This window comes from Corvus kubaryi, unplaced genomic scaffold (assembly GCF_017639235.1).
Source record: "Corvus kubaryi isolate FWS band 111438036 unplaced genomic scaffold, C.kubaryi_AGA036_p1.0 78, whole genome shotgun sequence".
Lineage (NCBI taxonomy): Eukaryota > Metazoa > Chordata > Aves > Passeriformes > Corvidae > Corvus > Corvus kubaryi.
Genome location: NW_024582065.1, coordinates 9,058,602 through 9,071,574, shown reverse-complemented (window position 1 = coordinate 9,071,574; position 12,973 = coordinate 9,058,602). Strand labels below are relative to the sequence as shown.

The 12,973-nt window shown below is 42.1% G+C and overlaps 1 protein-coding gene across 2 annotated transcripts in view; it reads right to left on the bottom strand.

Moving 5' to 3' along the window:
* Positions 1 to 242: 242 nt before the first annotated feature.
* The window catches only part of RABGAP1 (RAB GTPase activating protein 1), a 63,360-nt gene continuing 50,629 nt past the window's right edge, over positions 243 to 12,973 (bottom strand). For both annotated transcript variants that reach the window (XM_042052488.1, XM_042052489.1), the window contains 9 exons: positions 12,097 to 12,138; positions 11,643 to 11,771; positions 8,793 to 8,885; positions 7,705 to 7,815; positions 4,909 to 5,013; positions 4,347 to 4,430; positions 3,441 to 3,512; positions 2,758 to 2,955; positions 243 to 1,955 (listed from right to left, as the gene is read on the bottom strand). In XM_042052488.1, the coding sequence (XP_041908422.1) occupies positions 1,833 to 1,955; positions 2,758 to 2,955; positions 3,441 to 3,512; positions 4,347 to 4,430; positions 4,909 to 5,013; positions 7,705 to 7,815; positions 8,793 to 8,885; positions 11,643 to 11,771; positions 12,097 to 12,138 (957 nt within the window). In that variant the 3' untranslated portion in view covers positions 243 to 1,832. The remainder of the gene's footprint in view (positions 1,956 to 2,757; positions 2,956 to 3,440; positions 3,513 to 4,346; positions 4,431 to 4,908; positions 5,014 to 7,704; positions 7,816 to 8,792; positions 8,886 to 11,642; positions 11,772 to 12,096; positions 12,139 to 12,973) is intronic.

Here is a 12,973-nt window from a genome sequence, read left to right as displayed (position 1 = left end):
CAAGGTCATTTTTGCAGTTTCTTTTTTCAAAGCAAACCCTAGATTGTATTATATAAAACTAGTGTTGGCAGCACTCAGAACATGCAGTCTTTTTTAGCAAAGCCCTTTGCAGCATGACTATGGTTTCAGTCTTGGAGAAGCCTACAGATGCTACTGCTTCTACTTTAAGATCAGAATTAGCTTTATATTGCAAAATATTTAATAATTTCCTCTTCAAATGAAATGAAACAACAAAATAGTTATACAATTTTACTAGTTTATATTTCAATTCATAAAGTATACACACTGCAACTATGCTACCACAATGTCCACGCATCTAATATTGATGGAGTTACAGTATTTTTTTTTTTTTTGGTATTAAACAATAGAGATAATGTATGCAGTTAAGGAAAAAAGCTTGGACATGGCATGTTCTATCCGGTAGTTACAGAGTACATTAGCTAGCATTAGTACAGTAAACAAGAAAAAGGTAGAAATACAAAATAAACCAAATATCTTTATATACAAACCAGTGCCTCTTATTGTTACCAGCTTATACTCACACTGCACACAAAATTTATCCACTGATGCAATAGATACTTCAGCATAACACAAACCATTATAAATTAAAAAAATTACAAGGTGCAAAACTCCATTCTACAGCTTTCTGGTGAGAACTCAATACAATCCAAGGAATGAGAACTCCAAGCACTTTTAGCACCTATTAGTGCAACTGCATTGAGCGTGAAAAATGACCTACACCACCTCAGAACGCTACCAGGGAAGCGAGTTGGACAGCTAGAGATGCTCGCAGCTACACTCGCGCTGTGATTTTTGCCTCATATATATCTCAGTTTATTGTTTCTTTGTCCCATTCATACTTATGTGCAAAACTAAAACCTGGGAGCTCTGTCTGAGCTCCACAGAAGGCCTGCTACAGCCGGGTAAAAACAAACAAACAAAAACAAAACAGAAACCTGACAAAACCCAGACAGACTCCATTGAATGTCAGACCATCCACATAATTCGTACTTATCAGCAGTCCTGGTGCTGATTTGGGATTCGAATGCTGTTGATATGTGGATCAAACAATATGACACAAGTGAAACAGAAATTTGCCAACGATTCCGATTATTCTTGTCTAGCACTTTGACAAGTCTCCCAGCCTCCGGTGGCGAATTTGTTTGGCAGTCCATGCCAAAAAAGCCCAGAGTTGCATAGAATTGATTAGTAACAGAAAGAAATGCCAAACACAGAGAGATGGATGCTGCATCTACTAGAACAAAGTGGGGTTGCTCGACAGGAATGCTGAAATCATCCCCATTCATAAAGCAAAACATGTCACCTCCTACTCTCCATTTCCTACCTCTGGGGACTGCTTTCTGGCACTGATGTAGTTCTTGATAAAGTTGTATTTTTTTTGTTGCATTTTTTCTTTTTCTTTTTTTTTTTTTTACTTTGTTAGTGACACTTTTCCTTTCAAATAAAATATTAAAAAAGGTTATAACTGTAAAAAAACCTATCAATATGTAAACTTAACAATTAGGGTTTGGTAAGTTCTCGTACCTAGTCTGTGAAAAGCCTCCAGCCAGACGCAGAATGGAGTGTTTCTCTGAAGAGCTTCAATCTAGCTACATCACCTGTTAAATATCAGTAGTATGAACATCCCATGTCTAGCAATAAAACCTCTCTTGTGTTTCCATCCTCTTTATCACTGACCTATTGAAATCCTGACATGCTGTGTTTCTATTATATTTACATTCTGGTCCTCTCACATCACAGAATTAAACATCTGGCCAAGGAAGGCAACAAAAGGTGTTGTGTTAAGAAGGTGTGTTTGACAGAACTGCTTTTCAACAAGTCTCTTTTCCTTGGACTCCAGTCACTGTTTTTATAGAGCTTATTGTTCTGTTGAACCACGTTTTCTTTGCAGCTTGTACTTCATTCAGGGCCAGACCCAAATGGTGCTCCAAATCCTGCAAACAGAAGAGTAATTTCATTATTTTGTTATGTATTCACAACACAAGGTTGTAGGAGTTAAAACCCAGAAGGCTTCAGAACATCTACAAACTCTTGGCCACTTTGTAAGTTAAACGAATCTTACATAAATTAAAAGCAGTACAACAAGCTGACAAAGAAAAAAAAAAAAAAGCTTTGAAAAGCAAAATAAGACTTGTGTCATTGCCCTTAGTGAAACATTCCACTTTCTTCAGTATATCCAAACTCTTTCATTCTCTCCCATCTGAGGAGGAGCTATTCCCACAGGAAGTGGACTTTCTACAAACTAATTTTTACCCTTCTGTGAACGAGCAGCACTGACATATCAGTTTTAGGCTAAAAGCACAGTGTTGTCATATTTTACAGAAATACCTCAAGTACCTGGAGTGCTTTGCAATCATGTTTTAAGAAACATGTCTAACATTTGTCAATGTTACTTCTTCATTTAGTACTGATTGTGAGATAAAGACATGCATGATTCAGTACTCTTGGGCTCCTTCCAAGCAGTTGCAGGAGATCAGGCAGCCAGCACTGCACTGCAGACAGGCAGATGTCTGGAAGCTGTAGTGGCTGCTAAATACAGTTCATGCAATTTCAATTAAATCATCTGCATACAGCAAGTTTCAGACGCAGTGTTTGGTTAAATAACCCATGCAGGAAATAGCAGGTTATAGTTTCAACCAACAGGATCTGTTCCAATCCCTCTACAACTCACACACACATTTTTCTAGGAATGCAGACACGCTGCACAGACTACAAAACAAACCTCCAGAGCATTACCTGTATTTTACATTCCGCCTCCACAAGCTGCAGCTTGGTCTGGGCCAGCTCAAGCTCCATTTCCCTCAGCTGATTTTTCAGTGTTTCCTTCTCCTCATCCGTGTCCTCGTCTGAACCATCCTTAGCAGTGCTGGCAACCTTCACACGGCCTTCCTTATTGAAGAACTCACGGCAGTGCTCGCAGTCATCCACCTTTTGCTAAAGTAAACACCTGGCTGTGAGCGAAGTGCTGGGGCTATGATCAAAGCCTGTCCTGCCTCTGCTCTGGAAGAGCAGCCCAACACCAGAGGAACCACTAATGGGAACCTTTGGGGAGGCACAGCCAAGCAGGAACTCTTGCCATCCCCAGACTCACGGCTTTGGAAACACCCCTGTGTTGTTTTGCTACAATAACGGGCTCTATCCCTCCCCCCTGTTACTTTAAGGTAAAAGACAGTCAGAGAATCTCTTCCAGAAAAAAAAGACCCCTCAAAGAAACCCCAGCATCGAGATTAGCATGTAACCATTATAGCATGAGAGGGCCCACAGTTACTCACCTTTTCTCCCAGGTCTCCCCCTTATAATCTTCTATCTACAGGGACTCTCAGCCACCATTTTAGTAAGGAAATAAATTGTGTGTTTGCTGCTATGATTTTGCTTAGAGATTGAAACATTGTAGACTGTGGATCTATCTGTTCTCTTACCCGTATTTTCTCAATTTCAGCTTTATTTGCTGTTTGTTGCTTTTCCAGTCGCTCACTCAGCTGGGAACAAATCTGACAAGCAAAATTATGTTACCAGACCATTCATAAATGTAAATTCCCTCCCAAATGAATGCTAAAGCACAAATAAATGCTGTTGCAATATTAACATGGATAGTCTACGGACTCTTAGAAAGCTAGAAAAATTGGGATGCTGCATTAAGCTGTCTCACTGTACATTTTCCCATTCTCTACATATTCTTCTATCCCCATTCTCTACATATTCTTCTATCCCCACAGGAAAAGGTGCAGTTCCAACATAAGTTATTAGCAGAGTTTGGCCTTGCTAAAGGAGCCAGTAAAGGTTAGGAATAGCATGGCCCTTTTGTTGCCTTTGGGAGAAAAGAACAGGCAAGACAGAGTAGTAAAAAAACCCTAATTAATTCCCTGAGACCTGTTATGGGCCTACTAAAGAGACACATGAATTTGCTCCCTTGATACCTTGTGATCAGGAGCTTGAATGCCAAATCAAAGCCTTGAAAGGAAAAAGGCATCCTTTTTTTTTATTTCTTAGGTGCATTTGATTGACAAAGGGAAGGTAGGAGAGAACCTTTTTTGGCATGAGGTGAACCTTTGATGTCCCAGAGCCCATTTGAACAAGGTTTGGCTGTGACTGAGGCTGTGGTGACTCCTGATCTACACATACCCACATCAGGGGCAAACAGGACTGACCACTTCAGGATCTTGGCCAAAGAAAATGCAAAACCAGCCACTGGCTTCCCATTTAGAACAGCTAAGTTGTGTCCTCAAATGCATGGCACAGATGACATTGGTTTCCAGAAATCTCCTAAAATACCTGAAAGTCTTGTACTTTGATAGCAAACCACATCATCATGGAGTTGTACTTACCTGCTTGTAGTCACCAATAATAGAGCTGTTCTTTCTGATCTCTGACTCTGCCTTATCTAGTTCCCTGCGACACATTTCCTTCAGCTGCCGGAAAAAAAAAAAAAAGAAAAGAAAGGGTTTATTTAGTTATAGTCTGAAAAATACCCAGGTGGTATTTCCTCCTTCTCCTTAACCTCACTGCTCAGCTTGACCCTGGGACCCAGAGCCCAGCTCAGCTCCATGCAGGCAGGGAAAAGCGGGGCTTTGCTGGCCATCACTGACAGAACAGTGGGCTAGCCAAGGGAAGGAAGGATTCAAAAAGTGCTGACAGCTGAAGTCCTGCACTGCCTCTCTGTGCAGCATCTCCGGCACAGGCTGAGACTTTGTGATTTCAAGTTAAAAATTCCCCACCCTATGAAGCACCTGGCAGGAAAGTGCCGAATTCTGCTTTGCTGACGTCCTTTACACCACAGAAGAGAGACAAACATGACTTAGAACATTAAGCCCTTCCCACACTTGTCACTTTTTATTTTTATCATTTCTGTACTGTACAGAACAGTGAGAATGAGAGAAGTGCCCCAACCTGAGCGGATTCTTCCTCCAGGCGCCTCTTTTCTTCTTCTGCATCAATCAGCTTCTGTTTGGTCATAAGCAGCTCCTTATTGAGGGCATCTGCCTTCTCCTCTGCCTGAAACACAGAGTGCAGGCTGAGCAGAGGCTTCCCTGCTGTGCCTCCACCAGGACGGAGCCAAGAGTGCAGCTATTCCAGTCTTACAAGGTTTGGTTCATTGTTATTAAAAAAATACCACTTTATTCTGAAAATTATTTCTCTAAAACTTCCCGTCTGCAATAGCAAAGCAGCAACACATCAAAATTAATCACACTATTACCACTACACTCCAGCCCTTCAAAAATGCCTCCTTGAATTCAGTGATTAATTTTAGCAAAACTGGAGCAGGGATTGCTCCAAAGAAATCCAATAGCAGAAATAAGTTTCATTTTCTCATACAGTCTGGAAGGTGACCAATGCATTCTGAAGACAACCAAAAGCACAGAACAGCTCAACGTGTGCAAGATCACTAAAAGACAATAACCAGCTCAGACCTAAGTTTTATTTGCAAACATTCACCCTTGCAATGAAAACAGAATTAACGCAAAATGCCTCTAGAATGTTTAAAAAGCCCCCCGAACTCTATGACACTTCCCAATGGATGTGATACCATCCCAGAAAATACATGAAAAAACTGAGCTGCCAAAGCAAACATAAGAATCAGGCCACTCTCTCCTTCATCCTTAAAGGAAAGAAATGTCCCACCAGAAGCCAACAATCCCTTTTTACTGCAGTTTTTCAAGTATAAAAATATATTGTTGAAAAATTACAAGCTCTTTATAAACCACTAAAAACTCTGCCAAGTTAAGACGTCTTTTCCTGTCTCATACACACAACACAGCACTTCCCAATAGGTGTATGGATTCTTCATAAAAATAGATCAATAACTCAACTGATATATAAAATCTTCAGAAACTACCTGTACCAATTCCCTTCAAAGGAAGAAAATCAGAAAGTGAATTTTAGTCCCTTAAAGTCCTGCTGATCCTTTCAAAAAGATGGCAAAGGCAAACAGAACATCTTTTCATTATAGATGGGGTTTAAGCTGTTTTAAAGTTAAAGAACGCTGGGATGTAGGAGTCCAACAACAGTAGAAAAATGAAGCCTATTTTCTGGTCTAGTGAAAGGATATTAAGGAAATTCTTGTATTTCCAAATGCTTTGTTTTGATCTTTTAGGTTGCAGATTTCAGACATGCCATGTAGATATTAGAAAAGGTGTGTTAAACAGTGTCCTTTGGTACTTTCCTTTCAAGACCTCAGGCTGGCAGAATGAAACTTACCATTTCAGGATCCAATTAGAAGAATTTATCGTGTCCTAAAGTAGGATCAAACCTACCTATCTCCTCCAGGGGATAACCCAAGTGCTGCCAACATCATTTACCACCCTTGAATACAAGACTATTATATATCAAATGAAGCATATCAATTTTGCTTAATTTTGTTCCTCTCCCAGCTCTCCATTTAAAAAAACAATGTAAAAGTATCACCGTGTCTCATGCAGGCTCAAGCAGTCACAAACAACAGTTAAAAACTGATAGAAAAAGCTTCTTCAGGACAATTTTTGCTGGAGTGCACCCCCTGAGTGCCACTGCTGGGCTATCATCAGTGTGGAGCTTCTGGAAGCTTCACTAATGAAGGGAAAAAGCCCAGGTAAGAGGAGGTGAACATACCAATGTGTGGTGAAAACCTGCTTCTGGAACATACTTCTATGATTCACATTTTAACACCTAAGAACAGGAGAGGTAATAAACCCAAAAGTCATAAACCAAACCTCATTAAGAGCAACATTCACCCACTGGCATCAACATTTACTATGAATAGTTTTCCAACAGCAAGTTTCCAGGAGACCGTGGGAAACCTTAAATTGTCTGAGGCACATCCAGTGAAACATTTTAAAGCCTGTCAGCTCCTGCACTGTACAACTTTCAGAAGTCATTTTCCTTTGAGATTTCAGAAATGCACTTATCTTGGTACAGAACAAGAATGGCAAAACATGAGCACTTGAACTCTTCCCCTCATCTCCCCAAGCAGACAGACTAAATGTGTTCTAGCCTCCCCTGTGCTAGAAATGCCAGTACCTTTCTGTCTCTGCATGTCCTGGAAAAAAAGAAAAAGCATATCCTAGTAAGATCTCCCACAACTGAATATGTAAAGAAGGGAGTGGGACAGCAAGCTGAAAAAAAATTCCTGTAACACAAAGCAAACCTGAAGTTTCCTCCTGAGAGCTCTACTGATCTGGAAACATCCCAGGATGAGTTCATACGGGCACATTCCAACAAGCCAAATGGAAACCACAGCAACATTTTCAGAGTTGCCTGAGGTACCTGAGAACCTGATCCATGCAGAGCCAGACAGACTTTCAAGTTTATCAGGCACTTTGCAAAGCCTGTCTGCTATGAAATTGTATTCATAAAAATCCCAGGAAAACACAGTCCAGCATCCATGTCATGATCTCTGTGATGGTTCAAAGACTTGACACAGCTCCTGCTAGACTTCTTTAGAGAAGAGAAAGTAACTACTCAAGTACAGGCTCTCCTTTCCCTGCAGTTATTCTGAATGCTTTTCAGGGTAATGAGTATTTCAGTCAGCACTCCTGTTTTTCCCATGGACCTCTGCCACAGGCCTATACTTGTCCATGTGCAATAAGGATGTGGAGGAAGGAATCCTGTCCCACACAAAAGAAGTACTCCATGTATCTCCTCTCCAGTGAGAGGAGGAACAAGGAATTATCCCTTGTCTGCCCTACACAGCATGAGGACATGTCTTACATTGTCCAAGTCCTTCCTCAGCGCAATCTTGCTGGTGACCAGCTCGTGGGCGAGGTCGTCGTTCTCCTGCTCCAGTCTCATGTTGGCTTCCTGCAGGCGCCGGTTCTCGCGCTGCGGGGACACAAAGTGGCTGTCAGGGAAAGGCTGCCCAGGGATTGCCTCTGACACACAGAGCTTCCTGTGCTCACACACAAATGCCCACCGTGCATCTCCAGTAAGCACAGACAGTTCTACCTCCATGAAATTCCCTGGAACAGAACTAGCCAGCCATAGTGTAAAGGTAAAATAAATACAGGATTAGCCTTGAGAAGACACCAAGTATGAATAACTCTGCTCAGCCATTAGTTGTTGAGCTACAGAAATGTTTGTGAAGCCTGCAATAGTAGGGTATCATTCTGCCATTGATACCTTGCCAGGAGTTTCCTACAAGTACTGCTTTTCTAGGCTCAAAATTGAATTTACATGCTGCAAACAGGTAAGAGAGGAGAATTCTGGGAAAAATACTCTATTTTCTCCTTCCTGTTACAACTCCTAGCACACAGATGGATACTAAAGAAGGTTTACATAAAACTGATTAAAATACATGAATTTGTTGTATATATGTCTCTCTGTGTGTGTTATTGTGGTAGGTATATGCATACATAACTTTACATGTGTAATTTATCCCTGTATTACATTTATTTGATAAATAAACTATATATAAAATTATATGCTTAGGGCAATATACATCATTTGAAATTAGGAAGAGGAGTAAAGGTGGGATTATCATCATGGAAGGCAGAGTTAGAATCAGTCAGGCATTTCCTTTCTGTTCATGGCTTGTGGTGCAATCAGCACGTTAAACAGGCTCTACTGAAACAGTTCTATAAGCCCAAATAAAATTCATCCTATTCATTTTCTTGCACAGCTGGGCTCACAACAACCCCATCCTGATTAACGTTGCCAATACAGAGGCATTCCCTTCACGTTCATTGAGCTGATGCCCCTGTTGCATCCAAATTGGTCAGAAAACAAAACCAGCTCAAAAAAAAGAGTTCAAGTAGCAACTTCCTGTTTGTTAAATCAGACTGGAGAAGGTAAAGCCTTACCTCAAATCTTTCTATAGGGTCCTCCTGTTGAGCTTGCTGCTCTCTCATGGTATGATACTCTTTTTCATATTTCTTCAGCTTCTTCTGGCTAATCTAAATTAAAGCAGCCCATTAGTTCCTGCCCAGAACATTGATAGAAGAACACAACACACACAGGATTATGGAACAAGCTTCAGGCAACTCCTGCCTTCTACAAAGCACAGCTCATGGCTTCAGCCAGTTCTGAGTGTCAAACCCTCAGGGATGGTCAAAAACTCGGTTCCACTCAATATAATGACAGCAGCCTTTTCCTTTTATCCTTTTGTGGAATACAGGGAAGGTTTCAAAAGCCACCCAGAGCATCCTGCCCGAGCTCCCCCTTGGTGCTGCACAGCTCCCTGGTGCTCCACACACTGCAGAGCTTCAGCAGAACAGAACCCTGCGAGACGTGGTTCAGTTTTGGACTGGCCTGATGCTGAGCCTTCTACAGCTGCTTTTTCAGCTGTAACATTTATCATCACACAGAAGTATTTGGTTTACTTTACATGAGACTGTAAATGTTGAAAGGGCAAGTGCAGGCTCAGCTGACATTTCTGCCAGTGTCACTCAAGCTCAGCAGAAAACAGCCCCATCCCTGAGCTGCCAAGGTGTCTGGGCAAGCAGCAGCACCTCAGAGGCACAAGTGCTCTGTCCTTGGCTCTGACACACACAGCACCAGCAAAGCCACTCTCACAGGCCCCCAGGTTCCCCTTCTGTGAGAAGGGACAGAAAGGTGATGTTGAATTCAGTATTTTGCGCCCCGTGTTCAAGTCCTGCAGGGACAGGGAACGCGAGGGAAGCTGTAATAGATCCTGACCAGCATCTTCCTGGTGTCACCTGTGTCACAGGTCACAATGGTTTAGCAACACAGACCACGCCAAGATCACTGTGAGCATTTCACATGCAAGACATTATGCACCTAAATGAAATCTCTAGCATTAAAAGTTGCACCTAAACATTTATTATTATCTCAGTAAACCAAATAAATGTAAAAGCTGTAGCTAAGACTTCCTCTTTAAAAACTCTTTTCTGAGAAACAGGTTGAATTTTACATGCATAAATGACAGGCAGAATGGAAAACGTGTTTGGTTTCCCTGAAGTCTGGTTTTATCGTTAACAGCCTTCCTTGGAAGGAGCTGCAGAAAGCGGTGGCCAAGCTCCCTCTAGTGAGAGCTGATCAGAAACACCTCCCTGCTCTCGGGGGAACATTTCTTTGGAGATGCCAACCATTTACCTGGAGTCAGTCCAACCACACCACAACTGCAGGAGTTATTCTTGCACTCCAGACATCCACTCAGAGAATTAACCCTTCACTGACAATGGAGTCGGTAACTTGAGGAGATTATTTCACTGCTCTGCCCCTGCTCAAACACTGCCCAAATTTTGGGGTTTCACACCCCAAACCTCCTGCTACGTAAAGTTAGATCTTGACAAGTGAGGCATCCACCATGCCAGAAGAAAGGAAGGCAGGCACACCACTGCATTTTTATCTTCCATTTTTCAAGTGCATTAAGCCAATTTTGCCTTTTTTAGGTGATCTTGAGCAGATTTGTCATTGTCACAAATTCTGGGCATGGGAGGCCTGGGGAAGTCAGCAGGGATTCTGGGTTTGCAGAAATGAGCACTGATGTCCCACCACCTTTTTTCAGGGGCACAGGAGGCAGCAGCAGCTCAGCTAACATGTGCTTCTGAGAGAGGTTGTGAACTCCCCATCCCCATCCCAGGCTGGATGGCGCTTGGAGCAACCTGGGATAGTGGAAGGTGTCCCTGTCCTTCCACCCTGGCAGGGGGTGAAACAAGATGGGCTTTAAGGTCCCTTCCAACACAAACCATTCTGTGATTCTATGACTTGATGGGAACACTGAGAAGTGACTTTAACAATCTGGTGTTGTCTCCAGCTGATGACTTCCTGACCTCCTTTCCAGCAGAATGCTGTTCTAATCACAATGCCTTACCCAGGCTACTTCTCCCTTCCTATAAATTATTTATTTTGACATCAGACCCTTTTATGCTCAAAGAAACACTTCCAAATACAGAGCTGGAGATTTCTACTGACAGCGAAGGACTTATATTTTAGGTCAAGGGACGCAATTATGTGCAGCACTCCCATCCAAGGAGGTGATACAGAAGTGTTCTGTTCCGAGCCCAGCAGCGCTTCCTCCACAACCTCCCCTTTAATGCCCCCAAAACATCCAGCACTCCAGGAAGCCAGGGGCAGCCTTGCCATGTCCACTCAGAGACTGCTTGTGGCACTCCACACAGCACTGGGAACACAGGGAATTTTGGCAGAGTGGGAAGAGGAATAAGTTGTTATTTGGAAACATAAAAGGCAAATGCACTCAGTTAGGATGATGTGAACCAGGTGCATGTGGAACATTTAATCTGTGGCTCCAGCTAAATGATTAGAGAGATAAAACAGCTTTATCCTTGATAATTCTGTAATTTCTACACTAGTTGCACACAAGATATGCTTGAACTCTGTGCAGAATACTGGTATCCACACTGCTACTACACCTGGATCACAAAATGTCTGGAATGTTAACACACCAGGGAAGTTGTGTACTTCCACACTGACACTACAAAGGATTCCTCAAAGGAATTTAAGGACACTTTGAAAAATGTCAGTGCATTTGACTCAGAATTAATCTCCATGATCATAGCCAATTAACCTGCACTTGCCCTTGGATAAGGGGTTGCCGGCTGCAGCTGGAGCCAGGAGCTGCTCCCAGGCTGAGCCTGCAGCTGGAGCCAGGAGCTGCTCCCAGGCTGAGCCTGCAGCTGGAGCCAGGAGCTGCTCCCAGGCTGAGCCTGCAGCAGCCCCTCCCAGCTCACCTTCATGTTGCAGGCCAGCTCCATCAGCTTCTTGGCGTTCTCCTCAGAGCGGTACCGCTTGGGCAGCTGCACACGGAAGAACTTTAAAGCCCCTTCAAAGTCAGTCAGCAACAAATCATCCTTGGTAGTCTGGAGACAAGGAAAGAAACACCAGAAAAAGCCAATTTTGTACAGTTATTGAAATCCCAGAGACAATAAAGCAACAACAGCTTTGGAAAGCTCCAGTAACATCACTGCTTCTTAACCTTCTGCAAAGAGTGTTTCTGTTTCTGCAACCTTCTGTTCCACCCCCCAAAAAAAGCACTGTGCTGCACAGGACATGCCACATTACAGCACAGGTACCACAGGCAGTTGTTAGCATCTCAAGAAAACCAACATATTTTTGTAAAAGGCATGTTAATTTTCACACAGTGCATGAAGATGCTTAAACCACAGTGTAACGTTGTATACTCACTTTTAACAATCCCAGTGCAACATTGAAGATAACACTTATTCCCTGGAAAGAAAATATAATGACAAAATAAATTAATTTCTCAGTATTTACAAGCTGGGACATGAATTTGTTTGGTGAGTTTTGTTGTTTGTCTAGTTTCTGTGAAAAAAATAACAAATATAAATCAAAAGCACAAAGACTTTGCAAACAACTGGCAAAGTATCTTTACTGGAGAGTCATTGTAGAGAGCAAAACAATCAACACCAGTTTTACTGCCTTCTTAGCAGTCTGAAGCTCTGAAATTATGCTGTGCACTTTATTTTATTTCTTAATGAGTAGTTGGTCAGCTCAAGATAATTTAATTTTCATACAGCAACTTCTAAAAACACTGATTCAAATGCAGGAATATATACACCATTATATTAAATTCTGGTCTTCACAAACTGGGATAATTCATGTAATGAAAAGAAAGTGACTCACTTTAGGACAGAGTCCCACGACATCTATTTTGCCTCTACTCCTTAGAAGTGTTCTATTTATATTGTCCAATTAAATACAAACAGTTCTGCAGTCAGGAGTAGCTCACACCTTCTTCAGGGGTCCCACTCATAATCATGACACATTGCTCATCTTATTTCAAGATCCTGCCTTTCTTCTTCCCACCAACTTATTCTTCCACTATTACTTTAAAATGATGAAAAACCCCTTAAAACTTCCCTGTGAGCACATTTACTATTTATGAATTGAAAATGTGTTTCTAAACAAACAGAACTGATTTTCTCCATGCCATCTGCTGCCTTCTATTCCACTGGCACACAGACAAAGCAAGCAGCAGACACAGGGAAAGGGCAAAAACATTGACCAGGAGGTTTGTGAATGCTGAAACCCTTCAGTCAAG